We start from the raw sequence: 16,232 nt of genomic DNA on the forward strand, positions 1-16,232 counted from the left end.
TATATTACATATCTTTAATAAAAATAAAACATGATTAACATTCGATATTGTAGAAAAGAGGGGATACTTAAGCACCCTCTTATAGAAACCGGCAATTAACCACCTGTTACGTTCTAACTGTTGGACTCTCGTAATGTTTCCACCGAAAATAAAAATAATGTCAAGATTATTTGAATATTTATAAAAATTGTCAACTCCTGTAGTTTTGTTTTATTATTGAAAATTTTAAAATATTTCTTAAGTGATGAGAAAGTCAAACTGTGAATATTATAGAAACTAGGAGTAAGACTAGTAAAATAACTAGGACGGTGCAGTATGAAAGAAATGGATCAGGTACCATTAGTTCAGTTACGAATACTTAATATAAATTTTATCTCACGTCTTTGTTTGAATATTTGCATATCTGACGAATAAAGAAAATATATTTATTTGACATTTTCTGTATATTGCATTGTAGACTGTGGCTACTTCTTGACAATGCTATTAGCTGTCGGGTGGTCTGCAGAGGAACTAAAGTAGAAAAAGAAACCCACTATCCACGTAAACATCTTTGGAACAGGTCTATTTCAAAATAACACCAAAACTGTTTTTTTACAAATGTGCCACTATTCAATTAAAAGAGCAATATCTTTATTGAATATAAGGGACTCATGAAATTGAATTTTGAAACTCATTGAAATTTATTTCCATGCCAAGAAATTATAGCTTTATACATGGAAATCATGCATTGTTTAGTTATATTATATTATTATACAAATTGTATTTATATTTCAATTTAGCTGGAGGCTTCCTTTTCTGTCCGACTAACTCCAAATCCAATTGAACTAAATTAAAATACATAACATATGAAGGTACATTGCCTGTTTAAATATCGCACTGGATATGAAGATCATGGTGACGTCCCGTGCACCCTTTGAGCGAAGACTGAGCCGCGGCTGCGAGATTATGCAATGCAGCCAGCCCCCTCCACCCTACTAGCAGAAATCTGTGCTGAACGGTTTTTGAAGATTTATATCTGGCAACAGACCCTGTCATTAGCGGAAAATCTTGGACATTTTTTATTTATATCGTACTCCATTCAATATTGAATTTCATATCACAATGATTATTTTATAAATTATTCTTAAGATTGGCTGTTAAACCACAAATTTGCTTTTTCTTGACTACTCCTCCATAAAAAGCAAAGATTTAAAATACATTATAAAGCGGGTTTCGAGATAGACGATCAGCTAGTTACTTAAAAAAGGGAAGGTAATCTCTTATTATTGAGTATGGTACTTCCATAAAATATGTCAATTCTCGCGTCTAAATCTCTTTTAATTCAAGGGGCGTGACGGCCATGCAGAATGTGGCGTAGGTACCAACTAGTAGGCTCAGTTCGGAAACTTGTGGATTCGATTCCCTCTTAGGACAATTAATATTTATTTTTCGGCAGTCTCGAAAAATGAATCTTGACACTCCCATCTTGGTTAGAACGCGGCGACAACCCTGGTAGCCGCAAGGGGCTGGTAAAAAGAAGCAGGAGGCCCACTTGCCGAACTAGTTCCCCCACCAGATACCAATACCAATTATTTATAGGATGACTTAATACCGTTTTTATCTTAATTTTTATATCCATTTTGAACCGTTTTTATGCTCATCCGAAATAAACTGAACAGTGAGTTATTGTGTTTTACTGTATTTGACGCGATATTTCTATGGTCATTGTTCAAGTCTATATATATAATATATATTGTATATACCCTAATATTTTTATATATGGGGTGAGAATTTTTGAAGAATTTTGACTATATACGATGATAATATTTTAATTTCTCCTCTGTAATTTTTTTTTTTTTTGAAAAATGAATATCGGATTTAATATACATTATTGCCATATATCACTTTGTCCTCTTCACTGGGAATGTAATATTAAAGAATGAGTAGAACAAATTTATAAAAATTAACAAAAAATGTTGATAAACTAGAAATATCAAATTTGACATTTTTCATGGAATCACACTAAAAACCTTCTTAACAAAGTTGACACTAAGGTGCTACTGTTTATTTCCTTATTTATTCGATAGTCATGGTGTCAGTTTTTCATCGAATGGGTGCAAGTATAATGTTTATGTGGTTACAGTTCTTAAACAAAGAATCGCTGAAAAGACATTCTTCACAAAACAATCATAAAAATGTTAAAACATCAAACTAAAATTTTATTTGAATTCTATGTTTCAGACATCGAAGAACATCTTTGGTTCCCTGACTGTGTCTTTGTAGAGAAATTTGTGCTCGGGCATAATCAATTGAACCCATTAATTGTGCTGGTTCGTGCTTTTGGAGAAAGGAGTACAATGGAAGAGGCAGGACAGGTGAAGCCCAAAAAGTTGGGCCTAATGTCTAGGGGTGTGAAAGAGGACGAGCCAATCACTGTCTGCCTTCTATTCCAGTTTAGATTACAAGGGCAGACGTTCCTATTAAACTCAACGTAAAACTGAAAAAAAAAAAAGGCATGGCCTTGCTGGCTTTACTTAGCTATTAATTAGGGCTATTCAACCCCCTATTTGTACCTTGACAGTCTCATGTCAATTTTATCAGTATCTGTCAAGTGATTTCGGTCAACGTATTTTCCATGGCACACCTTCATTTTCAACGGCTATTTCATAAGGGCCTACAGTTCAAAGTAAAATTGAGCATCTTTGTTGGCTTGTTTTAGTATATATTTAACTTCACTGCTTTCGCTAAAACAGGCGAAGGCGTATTTTCCTCGTCACATCATTTCATAATTATATAATATCAAGTACCAAATAGAAAAACCCACGAAGAGGATAGTTTCGAGAAAAAGGGAAATATGGTAAGAAATCCCTGAACTTGGTGGACTTTTGTTTTAGTTTTCAACATAGAGATAAATATGCCCAATTCTAGAAATTATCTGGCTGCTTTACCAGAACTTAATTATATTATAAGTCAAATCTGTACTATTATATAATGTTAAAGAGTTTAATTGTTTAAACGTGCTTATCTCAAGAATTGTCAAGAAAAAGAAGTTATCTGACTCAAAAAAACTCCTTAAAACCGTTTATTGATGAATGCTTTAGTTTATATAGCAGCACGCTGCAACAGCTAGGAACAGATCAGTAAATGAAAAGATTCTGTAGGTAAGTGGCGTTAATCTTGCAGTAAAAATTACAATGAAGATGAAATTTTTAATGGTGGTTCAGGTTATAGGCTATTTTTTCCTTCAGGACTCTTCGGTTTGAAAAAATAACACAAATAAAATCATTTTAAAATTAGAATCTGCATGAGAATCCTTTAATTAATCATTTTCTAATGGAAATTACAGAGTTGAGTACTCTAGAGTAAAACTGGAAGTGCTGGTTTCCCAGAGAGCTTTAGGAGGTTGTGGGTTCGATTCCAACCTAGGCCAGTCAATATTTATTTCAGTTCGGTCTCGAGAAATGAATCTTGACATTCCCACTCTGGAGCTGTATCAGTCCTCAATGTAGGACTTAAGCCAAACAAAAAAAGAAAGAAAGAACTGTAGAAGGTTACAAGGCTGATTTCAATACTAAAGAAACTCATTCATTATGACTAGAACCCACCCGATTTCACATCGACGTTGTTGAAGAAAAAGTGTGGTGTTAATCGAGTCTTGAACGCTCGGTGTATTAATACTAAATACCGCTAAACGGTTCCTTTGTTTGAACTCGTTTATCTCTAGAACTCTTGGTCTGATTCGAAAATCTCTGTTTGTATTAGATATAGCATTTATTGACGAAGGCTTTAGTCTACGTAGCATCACGCTGCGACCTATAGTAACAGAGCCGTTTAATGTGCAGCTTCCTTGGGAATTTCCTTCTCATGCGTAGAATTGTTGATTCGACAAAATAAAGGTCTGATTTCATTGGAACAATTTAAAGATACTTTTTTTCCTAATTAGTTGATTTCGTTATTGGTTTAATATAATGAGAAGATGTTCGGGGTTGCAGTCAGTGAAAAACACAAACTATCCCCACTTTCGATTATCTCACTATTTCCAGTTGACATAATGCTTACTAAAAACTATGTCAATGACCTTCTTCTCGTCCTAAATACAGATAAAATATCTCATATTTTATCTCCATTTAATTCTTATCACACTCGTCTTAACTTTACTGTATAACTTAAAAATAATCACTCTCCCCCTTTCTTTATCAAAAGAAAACCGATAACACCATACCCACTGATTGATACCAAACCAACTTACTCAGGCTAACCTTAAAACTCCTTACGATCAAACAATTGACGAAGCTAAAAATCTCAACCATCATTGCCTTCCCCTCTCTTATTTCTATTCCCAAGAAACTAACATACACCGCTTTAAACAGATACTCTTAATTAATAACTTATAAAAAACTACAAAGACCGTCTCAATATCTCATCTAGTTTTTAAATCTTTCTATTCAATCCCTTATACAAGTCACTACGGTAAATCTCCTTCTTTCAGATAAAATGCAAAGATTCTTACATTCTGCTATACCCAACGTTCGCATTGCTTTCAGATCTCATAAAAAAAAGTTCTGCTCGCATCTTACAGACTCTATCCCTTTTTTACACCGATCCTATTACTCCCCTCCCAATAGTAATTCATCTTACATTGGTGAAACCAAAAACCTCCTAAAAGACCTTATAACAAAATATAAATATTCTCCCTCCTTCCATAATTCTTCTGGCTCAAAACTTTCAGAACACTCCTTACCTCTAAACCATTCCTTTGATTTTGGTAAAACTTCAATACTTATCACAGTCAGTAACCATGGCAAAAGACTTTTCACTTAAAGATTTTTTATCCAACTAGCTCCTTCTTCCATGAATTTAAAAACGTACTAACAGAGCTTATCATTTACGTATTCCCAAATATTTGTTAATGCTTTTAATTTTCACTCCTCCTTAGATTATTTATTTTCAATTTTTGGCATTCTACTTTTATTTATTTGTATCCTTTATTTGTATTGTTTTTTTTCTCTAGATATTTTATGATTTTTTTATTTTTCAAATTATTTGTTGTCACCTCTTCATTTTATTATTGTCATCTTACTTTTATCTACACAAGTAATGCAACTTGTAACGCATCCATAAATTTTTCTGTCTTCAATTCCAAGATTGTTTTTAACTTTGAAATCAGCTGCAAACCAAGTCAGTATGTTATATTTCTTTCTTTTTACACACCTTCTCCTTCTCTATCCTTTTCTAGTTATTTCTCCCCTCCCCTGTTATTAAGTAATTTTCCCACATCTTATTATTGTCATATTTACCAATTACTGCCTTTGACTTATATAACTATTAATTAAATATATTTTACGTTATATTATATTGATGTATTTTGTGTTTTGTTCTTTCCTATCTCTTAACTTTAATATTATTTTTTCTCAAACAGCCTTTATCTTCTTATAATTCTTAGACTATACATTTTCATTAAAACTATTTATGTATCTATAATGTTCGTTATTTTCTTATCATTCTATAATTCTTTTTATTCATTATGGTTACTTTTTTGTTTTGAGATTCACGGTCAACAATTAACTCTTCGTTAGGTATTGTTTTTTTCCAGAAGGATAAGCGTCCTCTCCCTTATGTCTATAGGTTATCAGGGTACGAGAATAGTATATACAAGCAGGTAGCATAATATATTTGGGTGTCACTCTTGTCAGACACCTGACGCTAGCTCGCCGCTGCAATCAGAAGATCAAGCTGATCAGGCCCAAGTCTTACAAGCTAAATCACCTGCTAACTTCTCCTAATCTCCCTTTTCACCTCAAACAATTTACAAGATTGTGCTCACGCCGGCCCTCCTCTACGGAACACCTATGCTGACCAACATAGCACCTTCAACGACCAAGAAGCTTCAACAGGTTCAGTGCACTAACACCGATAGGGCGACCACAAAGATGGCAGACACACACAAACTTACTTAGACTTGACTGAGTACTACAAACTTACTGACTACAGAAATTAGGAAATCTGATGAGCCCCATCATCAGATAGCAGACTCGACCCATATTCTAATTTTCAGGCGTATCCCTTTCCTCATTCCATTCTTACAAAGCTTTTTGAAATGCAAAACAAGAGATAATTATAGTTACCTACCCACTATATATCAAACCCTTTAGTTCTATGTACCTTAGTAAAAAAAACAACTTTAGTATGCAGTAAAAGGGATTGATTTGATCAATTATCACTATCCCTCTCTCTCCCCTAATATCAAACCCTATACATCCGTGGGGTTAGATATAAAAAAAACTTTTATATCGTTTGCAATATAGGCTCATCCTTGTTAAAAAGTATTATAATATAAAAATCGTTAAGAAAGAACAGCTCACGAGGAATCGAGTAATATACAGGAAACAAAACCAGATCGATTAGGTCTCTTCGTTTTAATTTTATTGATGCCATTATTAAAATCACATTCGCGTTTAATTTTTTTCAAAACTTATATAGAGCATCTCGGTTAGATCATCCAACAGGATAAAATCTCAAAGTCACCAAAAAAGTTAGGCAATATTTCTTGTAGTGATTACTTATTACTCCCGATTCAAGTCAAATTTCTAGACAATGTGTTTCTAATACCCATGCAGCTTAAAAAGAATCACCGATTTTTCAGGACTGCCGATTGCGAAACTTCATTTCTAAGCCTTAAAACAAATGTACAATGGTAAGTGAAGCAGTTGTTGAACCAATATCCAGAACCAAATGTCCTTAGGGAAAGTGAACCAGTTATTGACAGGTCAGAGTTCCACGTCCCTATAATTATAACTATAATTTTCAACATGATGAGAGATAGATGACCGTGGATAAATTATATGAGGAGAAGATTGTGGGGGGGGGGTGCGGTCAAAATATAACACAAATAAGTTGAAATAGCTTATTTAAGAGTGCCAACGTTTCGGCTAGAATTTCCAGCCTTCATCAGGACTGTTCCAAGCGCTGCCACAGCACTGCCAACTTGGCTGCCAGATTCGCTTCAGCTATAATGAAGGATGGAGATTCTAGCCGAAACGTTGGCACTATTAAAGCAGTTATTTCAACTTATTTGTGTTATATTTTGACCGCACCCCCAACCATCTTCTTCTCATATAATTTATCCACGGTCAACTATCTCTCATCATGTTGAAAATTATAGTTATTAGTATAGGGACGTGGAACGTAAGAAGTTTGAATTCCGCTGGTGGGTTAAAATCGGTTGCAAACGAGGTTAATGGATACAATTTAGATATCGTGGCGTTGCTAGAGGTGCGCTGGCCAAGGGAGGGCCCGCTAACCGCAGGAAAGTATAATATTTAGCACAGAGGCAGTGATAATTATTTTTTAGGCACTGGGTTTCTGATTATGAATAGATTGCTGTTTACTTTGATGGAAGTAAAGTTTTTTGAGATAGGATATTGGTAGCAATATGTCAAGTACGTTGGTTTAAAATCGCGCTGATAAACATTCATTCTCAGACAGTGCTGAAGAAATTAATTACGAATTCTATCATAAATTGGTGGGGATTACGATGAATTATCGCGAAATAATATTAGGATATGTGTATGCAAATATTGGAAGAGGAGAAGTATATTATTAAACAATCGGTAAAGAATATTGCATGAAGATAGTAACAACAATGGAATACAACTAATAAAATTGGTCATCTCGAAAAACATAATAATTAAAAGTACTACGTTTACACATAAGTATATTCACAAATAACATAAAATAACAAAAAACCAAGCAACCAGGTATACAAATAACTACCCCCTATATGTATGTATTCAATAACTTCGTCAGGAGGGTTCGAAAAAGAAAATTTGGTCCTCACCGGATTCGCGAACCCGAAATCCAATCGATTATGGTACAAGATAGATGACAAAATAGTATAATCAACGTGAGATCGTGGGGAAGAATGTAGGTCAGATTATGAACTAGATTAAATCACGCAAATTTGACAAAAACTTAATTTCAAGAAGAGAAATGAAAACCGTTTCCTTCTCGAAAATAAATCCTTTCGATTCGCGCACGAAATCAAAATTGGATTTGAAGCCGTAAAACTTTTAGAGGAGGATCACAAAGATATTTAAAGAGGTCGGTGATTTGTGTCTTGGGAGCAGGGAAGTTAAAAAAGAACAAACACTGTTGCATGAAGACTGTCTTAAAATGTGCGAACAAAGAAAAGTCATCAAGATAAAAACTCTCAATAATCCTTGCGAAAACAATGTTACTTACTTACAGGCCTTAAAGAATGAGTCTATATTCCTCAGAAATAAAAGAAAGAGAATTTATTAAGAAGATAATAATAGAAATAGGAAATAACATAATCTAAAATAACGTAAGAGAAATATATATATTATCCTGTCGCATAAATTCAGGGACTCCGTACTGACGGAAATGAGAGATAATTATAAAAAATAATATTTTAGCTAATCCGGTAGATATATTGGATACGGTTAAGAAATAATGTGACAGTATTTTGAATATGGGAAAGAATTGTAAATCTCTTCCTTTTGAATACTAGAGTGCAGAACCGTTGATAGAAGAATCGTGTAAGGAGGAAGTCGAAATAGCCATCAGAAAATTGAAATCTTATATTGATAATATTCCTAGTGAGCTAATCAAGGCATGTGGTGAAGCTGCAGTTTATAAAATACTCTTTTTGGTTAAAAAGATATGGGAAATTGAGAAAATGCCTCAGGAGTGAAGGGAATCCCTTCTTATTCCAGTGGACGAAAAGGAACCAAGGACGGATTATGGATAACTATCGAGGAATTTCAATGCTTTCTGTATGTTATAAAATATTTACGTTAATCTTAACAAGTCGAATTACAGAATAAGCTGAAGGAAGAAGTTGTCGGATATTTACCAATGTGGTTTTAGGCGAAATCGTTCAACTATTGATCAAATGTTTTCATTACGTCAAATATTACAGACAAAGATGGAATACAACGGGGTAGTTCATCACCTTTTTATAGATTTCAAAAAGACTTACAATTCTATTGACCGCCAGAAGCTGTGTATTATTTTGCCTGAACGGGGAATACCAAAGAAGTAAATCTTGTACGCATGTGCATGACCAAAACGTTTAATAAATTACGATTCAGTATTCATTATTTTGAAAAGTTCAAGGTTCGGTTGGGTTTAAAAGAAGGTGATTCTCTCTCACATATCTCATTTATTCTAGCGCTAGAATACATTAGTAAAAATATGATGCATTCCATAAAAGATTTAACATTAGGTAGTAAAATTCCAGTGCTTCCGGTGCCCTAACCGGGGACAAGTTAACCTCAGAATAGGATTCATGGCTGTTTGCGGTATTTTGTGAACTAAAAAATATGTGAGTAGGGCGTTGAATACTACGTCTCACCCTCCAACCAACCTTGAGGGCCTCTCTCAGTTGGTCAGCGAGTCCATCGAACTTGTCCAAAAGGAACTTCCAAGGAATTGTCACCGACCATCCCCACATCCGCCATCCTTGGGACGCTCTCCTACGCCTTAATGAGCCCGGCAAGGATCTAAAAAAAGTCTTTTAAAATATTTTTCGCGGCAGACGGATTATATGAAAGTGAATAATGGTAGACGAACAACAATGTATAACATTCCTACATCTTATGAACTTCAAAAGAAATTTATTTTCGTCGATAATTATTAAGGAAGTCATTTCTCAGGACGTTGACTCTTAAGTATCATTTCCTAGCAATTTTCATCAGGTCTGTATTCAATTCGGACCCTTTAATTAAAATCAAACGTGTGTCCAGAGGGTAGAAAAACAGCTTGTCCCATATCTAGTTTATTATTACAATTACAATTACAATTATTTAAATTAAAATAGTTTGTACTAGTATTATTTAATAAAAAATCGTTTATTTTATTGGATTTATAGACATAGTATGAATCAATTTATAAAAAGAAATTCACTCTTAACATTAATCTTCGACTTTATGGAAATTATTACTACAATTGGTTAGCGACTGTAAGTTGCAATTTCAAGAGTTGAGAACAAAGGCTTGAAAGTTAAATTTTTTAAAATTTTTATTTCCTCCAGGGAATACTCCTTGATATTATTCTGAAGCAGGCACACAATTAATATTATAGTTTTCGTGATATCAATTTATCAAAATCTTCTTCTATCGACTAACAAACAAGGACTAAGAAGTAATAAAACAAAGTAGAATGCCTAATTACTGTATTAATTATAATTGTAAATATGTATTTAGTAGTGGTTATATAAATAATTTTTAACATAAAACGCAGTTTGAACTCTAACAAAAAACTCGTCCTGCTTAAAAATACTTTTTAAAACAAGTATTCTCAACATTATATTCCTTTTTCAAATTAACTTGTTTCTTTTTTACTATTAGAGGGCAATTGTTTGTTTTATTTAAGTGTACCAATATCATTATTTTTTGTTATTAATTTTACTTTCCTCTTTTATTAAGAAGCATTAATCTTATCTATTTATTTATTTATTTTTTCTTTTAATAAGAAAATTGTATACAGTTAGGGGTGTCTTTTGTACGTTACTATACCCCCTCCCCATAATCAACTGTTAAAAAATATATATAATATAATGGTTAAATCAACCATGTAAGGCCCACCAGGCCGATCTGGTATAAAATAAAAAAACATTATCTTATCTATTACGGCAATATAGAATGTTGTCATGTAGGATAAATAGTAATGGAAGCCTTAACGATAATTTAGACTTTGAGGATTAATTGTGGCCTGTCTGTTGGTACTATTACCTTAAGCCTTTACTTATTCTGATCTCTTTTGATACAACATCTCTTTTGTAAGTTTACTTCTGTTATAAATATATAACTGTATAATTTTCACATAAAGTATCTTATTCGAAAACATTTACTTAGTACGTATTCGCTCATTTACTTACTTAAGTACTTCAAGTAAAAATACAGTAATTGACAAAGTAACAAAAACAAGCTGAAGCTTGTCGACATTTCTTTTATTATATGAGTTAACATTTGAATGATTTCTTGTGAATACATTTTTCATTCTCTTAACTGGGTTAAAACTAACCATCACGGCCACGTCACTATTAACTTGTACAATTTGACCAATAAATTAACATATTTGTTTTCTTTTAATTAACATTATCAAAACAAAGTCTTCTTTTATAGTGTTATCAATATATTCCTTTTGAGCGCAGTTATCATCAGTTTCATCTAGCTTTTCTCAGGCGACTGAGAAACTCCTTTTTGTTTGAATACTTTAAGAGGTTTTTCAGTATAGGACTCCAATGGGAGTCTTGGCCGGAAAAAAAAGTAATAGAGGTTTTTGACTTCTCAGCCAATACCTCATTTAAAATTGAAAAAAAAAAAAATTGCAATCTTAATAGCATTGAAGAATCTATACGGACCACTAACCCGGCAGGAGTGTCCTACTTTTTTGTCCCCTAAGAGGTGTCCCGTGAGCATGTATCTCATGCTAGACGATTTATACTAATTTTTTTATATAATTGGATGTGATGATGACAAAAATCTTTACGATTACTTTCAATGCAATTTAAATTGTAGATATTCCATCAATGGTTGGAGAACCTAGATTTCGTAAAAGATCTTCTCATGATTTAAAAAAGGAAACGCAAGAGGTGTCCAGGTTAGCAAAGTGCTCAAGTTAGAAAAAAAGAATGTCACCTTAGGAGTGTACTGGTGAGGGAAACGATAAGAGGAGGCCAGAGTAAAACTGAATTGAGTATAGGTGGTGAGGTAAAAGATGGATTAACATAAACAAGCGGCAATAACAACATCAAAGGGTTAACAAAAGTATATACAAAACATATGAGATACTAGGAAAACATTGACGTTTTGTCCCCAATATGAGCAAAATACTCAGGACTATATCCCTATGAGTTAAAAATACTGTCTAAATTTACTTATTTCAAACATTCAAAAACTTGTGTAAACCAGTCTTTTTAGCTTTTGAAGGTTTCTGATGCTCTAGAGGCAGTTAGGGATTGTATACACCCCTAGCTGAAATGCTAGGGTTCCCTGCTAAAAAGCTTTCATACCATGACTGACCTAGTCTGCCATTAAGGAAATTGTTTTCTCTGTTAGATATTTTCATGGGCGTAGACAGGATTTCGCTTAGGGAGAGCAGGCCACAGCCCATTACACTCACACGCACGCACATACACCACCATTTTATATCTACTTCATAAATTGCAATCATTACTTTTTAAATTATTATTACCTATAATCACAATATATTATTGAAAATCGATTTTTCACGGTCGACAAAACAGTTTCAATATGCTCAGAACATTGGAGAAGATTCAATTGTTGTCCTAGCAAAATACAACCTACTTTTGATAATTTTCAATATTTGATATGCCCATACTGAGTATAGATTATCATGGCTCAAAACGGAAGTCACCTTTCTAATTATAGTATGTTTCCAGAAAGAAATCATCTAACAAATAAGTTCACGATTTTATTTCTTTTTTTGGGGAGGGAGGAGGCAAAAATCTAGGGGGAGAGTGTGACTTCCCTCTGCCTCCCTGTACCTACGCCCATGGATCCATCTATAGTCTTTTCACACTATCTGACATATCATCCTCAGTAATGAGAAATTCAGCTCGATCAATTGATGTACTCTACAAAATAATTGTTTCTTCTTCACTGTTTGTAAGGTTTTGCACAACTTAATATTTTAAAACTTACCTTCTCAATATTCAAGAGGAGATTTCAAGAGATTTTGCTACCACCAACAAAGTAAAATGAAGAAAAAAAACTGTAAATTAAGCTATTTCAATAGTGGATACTGGGTGAATCATTAGAATCACAAAACACCATATGTCCACTATTAGTATGTCAAAACAAGAACATATTAACATAGTTTTTTGAGCTATAATCAACATATTGACAGTGAAAATTCACAATAAAAAAAAAAAATTAAAACACCAATAATGGATACCAGGCGTCCACTTTAAGACAACTTAGATTATTTTGATCATATGTTAACACTAAAATTTTGGGACTGGTAAAACTTTTTTTTTTAAACTGATGAAAAGCCTTATTCTGTTTATTATAGCTCAGTGATTAAGCTAAACTCTTTGAGATTTTCATAACAATGATGTTCTTAAAAAATCAGTAGCAAACATGATCCCTTACAGCCAACATACAGATAAATGCCATCTTTAATCTGGTATTAAAGCATAATGGCTTCCCATAATGCTTTGAGAGCTTAATATTTCTTGAAACTTAAACTAAATAGTAGCAGAGAACATTCTTACTAAAAGGAACGAGTTACACCATCTGTGACTTATTTTTTTAATTGAAACGGCAAAGGGTCCTCTAATGTGTCATATTATTTTGAACATCCTATATATTCAGACACCATAATACATTACGGTCAAGAGAAACTAACAGAAACGTTTAGTACTGTGTTTTTATAAAGATGACTGACTTAATCGAGAAAAGCAATCCCATGACCAATATTTTCATACCAAAATACCATATGCTCTTGATGAATTAAAAATGAAAAAAATAGGGCGAGAATCCAACTTGTTAAAAACTAAGGGGGTTCTAATAGAAAAAATCAACCATTTTTATCTCTACACTCAAGAGAAGCTTCACAAAATAAAAAAAGAATGTAAAGAGATTCTGAAATACCACCAAACTATGTACTATAAAAAATCTAAGTCTTATCGGAACTGAATTAGTTGAGTGCTAGAGAGTGACAATCTATAAAAATATTCACACATTTTATTCTTTTTCACATCCTGGAACAAAGAGGAGAGGTTAAAGAAGAGAAAGAAGGACCTTTCTGCACAAAATTTTATTTAGAGAGGGTATATTGATGGAAATTTTAAAAACTGAGTAGAGAGTGACTGAAAACTGTGTGACAGAGGTAAACAGTGTTATAGTGATTGGTGGTTTTCATCTAAAATTCAAATCATATTTTATGATAATATTTGAGATATTGTTGAAATGATTGTAGCCATTTTTAAGGCTTACTACAAAAGAAACTGGTACCATTGACCATGTGAAATACTATCTCATTCCCTTGTGTCCCTGTTTCCTCACTGAAGTAAGCTTGTTGCCCTTAGCAACCACCTGTTTTAGGATATCAAGGCAATTCCGTACCCTCAATGTTGTTTTATAGGACTGTAAAGCCTTTGGTGCTGCTTGACTATCCGATATAATGTAGATGTACCTTTAGGGCTTTTTCTACGGCATGGACATCAGTTTGGAATATTGTTGGATAAGATCCCCAGCTCCTGCCTTCCCTTCCTTAACTGAGCCATCTGTATAACAGACTAGGTCCCTTTTTCCGAATCCAGGGTTTCCCCTAATCCATAAATCCTTGTCTGGTATATTTACTTTGAAATTCTTATTAAGTATAGTTTTATGGGTATTACTTGATGAGCTAATCCACTCTTTTTTTTCAAGTTTGATCAGGATTTTTAAGTACTCCTAATAATCTCCTAATATTTATTTCCAAGTAAACTGTATTCTGAGTGCGCTTTCTAGTACCTCTTTGAATACCTAGTGGTGTTAAGTCCAGTATTATCTCTATGGTTGCTGTGGGTTATGTTTAAATTGCCCCTGTAATGCCTAAGCAAGCCATCCTCCAACATTTTCTGTATGGATTTCTCCATTTTCAATACCTACATTTTCATGGGCTTAATAACCCTTGTATGTTATTATTCTAGCATTTTTGGTTTGGTTCCCAATTTTTTTTTTCAAATAAACTTTATAGGACCATAGTGAAGTATTAGATTTTCCTATTATTTTGTTTGTCTGGGAATTCCAAATAAGTTTTTGATCTAGAGCTATTCCAGGATTCTTAACTTCCTTTTTTACATTGATAAGTCTTCCTTCCAGGTTAATGGATTTTAATTTTAGATTCCATTTACTGGTAAAGGGAACAGTCGTAATTTTACTTGGATTGATTTTTAGTCATCTCCCTATGGAGCCATTTCTATAGAACTCTATAGAGCTATCTCTTCATACCATGTCCAAGTCAAATGTTAAGGTTTGGTCCATTCTTTCTATTAGAGTGGTTTCTTGTCTGCCATTTATAATCATCACTAGGTCATCAGCATACCCTATAATTTCGAAACCTTCATCAGTTAGGTTTAGGAGACTCTCAACTACCATAGTCCATAAAAGAGGAGAAAGAACTCCTCCTTGTGGACAGCCATTAGTTATTTTCATTGAACTTTATCTTTCCTATCATAGCTGCTATGCTTATTAGCACTTGTTTAATTCAAGACATGGTATCTGTTCTAGCTTCTGTCCTCTTAATTGCTTCTTCAATAGTTTCATTCAAGATATTATCTAACATCCTCTTCATATTCATGAATGCACACAGTGCTATTTCTTTATTTTCCAATGAATTTTGTCTTTTTAACAAGACGGTTGCAGATGTAAAGGTGAGATTGTAGATTTTTCAGCTGGATAGGCAAATTAAAATGGATGCTATCCCTGGTTGTCTTGAGTCTGAAGAGGGACTTATTGGTATTTGTGTCTTGGATTACCTTTAAGTTGATTTCCAATTTTGGGGATAAATACTACTTTAGACTTTCCCCTTATTCTTGAAATGTATCCTATTAAATAACTTGCCCTGAATAATTATAATTAACAAATGAATAATTATCTTAGGGCTAGTACTAGTTCATCTTCCCCAAGCTGCAGATTGGTTAGAATTTGGCTAGAATATTTTGTTGATATTTAACCCTTTCCTTTTCAAAGTGAATTTTCTCTTTTTCTTTTTCAAATATGTATTAAGGAAAGTATGTTTCTAACACCACCCTGTTTGTTTCCTTTTGAATCTCAGGATACAGAACTTCCCCCATGTTTTTCTCTTTGTCTTCTTATTTCCTTATTATATTCTGTTAGAGCTTGTTTGTTGACCTATGTATTTTGTTATGTACCTCTGTCGCTGCCTTTTCTAGAGGTCTAATGGTTTCGATTGGGTTTTTATCATTCCCTATGTCTACTGATAACAATTCCTTAGGTAGTTCCTAATCTATGAGTATACTTTGTGCTTTCCTTCTGCCTTCCTCAATGTTAAATCAAATCTGCTGGTGATCAGACGAAGAGGCTTCTGGGGAAACATGCCAGTTCTTGATGTAGTCAGGTTTTACCAAGATTTAATCAAGAACATCTTACCTATTTTTTATAATAAATGTGTCTACTTTCTATAGTGACTATATCTAAATTATAAAATAATTAATAGTTTAAGAGTTCATTTCCTCTTTTGTTTGTGTCCATACTCCC

General features: G+C 33.4%; 1 protein-coding gene across 1 annotated transcript in view; it reads right to left on the bottom strand.

Annotated features, from left to right (window-relative positions):
* Nucleotides 1–928, bottom strand: part of LOC106677228 (facilitated trehalose transporter Tret1) — a 64,013-nt gene extending 63,085 nt beyond the window's left edge. Inside the window, exon 1 of the mRNA XM_014415020.3 lies at nt 861–928. Within this exon, the coding sequence (XP_014270506.1) occupies nt 861–893 (33 nt within the window). The 5' untranslated portion in view covers nt 894–928. The remainder of the gene's footprint in view (nt 1–860) is intronic.
* Nucleotides 929–16,232: the final 15,304 nt, after the last annotated feature.

This window comes from Halyomorpha halys, unplaced genomic scaffold, assembly GCF_000696795.3.
Source record: "Halyomorpha halys isolate HHAL.00 unplaced genomic scaffold, Hhal_1.1 Scaffold91.1, whole genome shotgun sequence".
In the NCBI taxonomy this organism is placed as follows: Eukaryota; Metazoa; Arthropoda; class Insecta; order Hemiptera; family Pentatomidae; genus Halyomorpha; species Halyomorpha halys.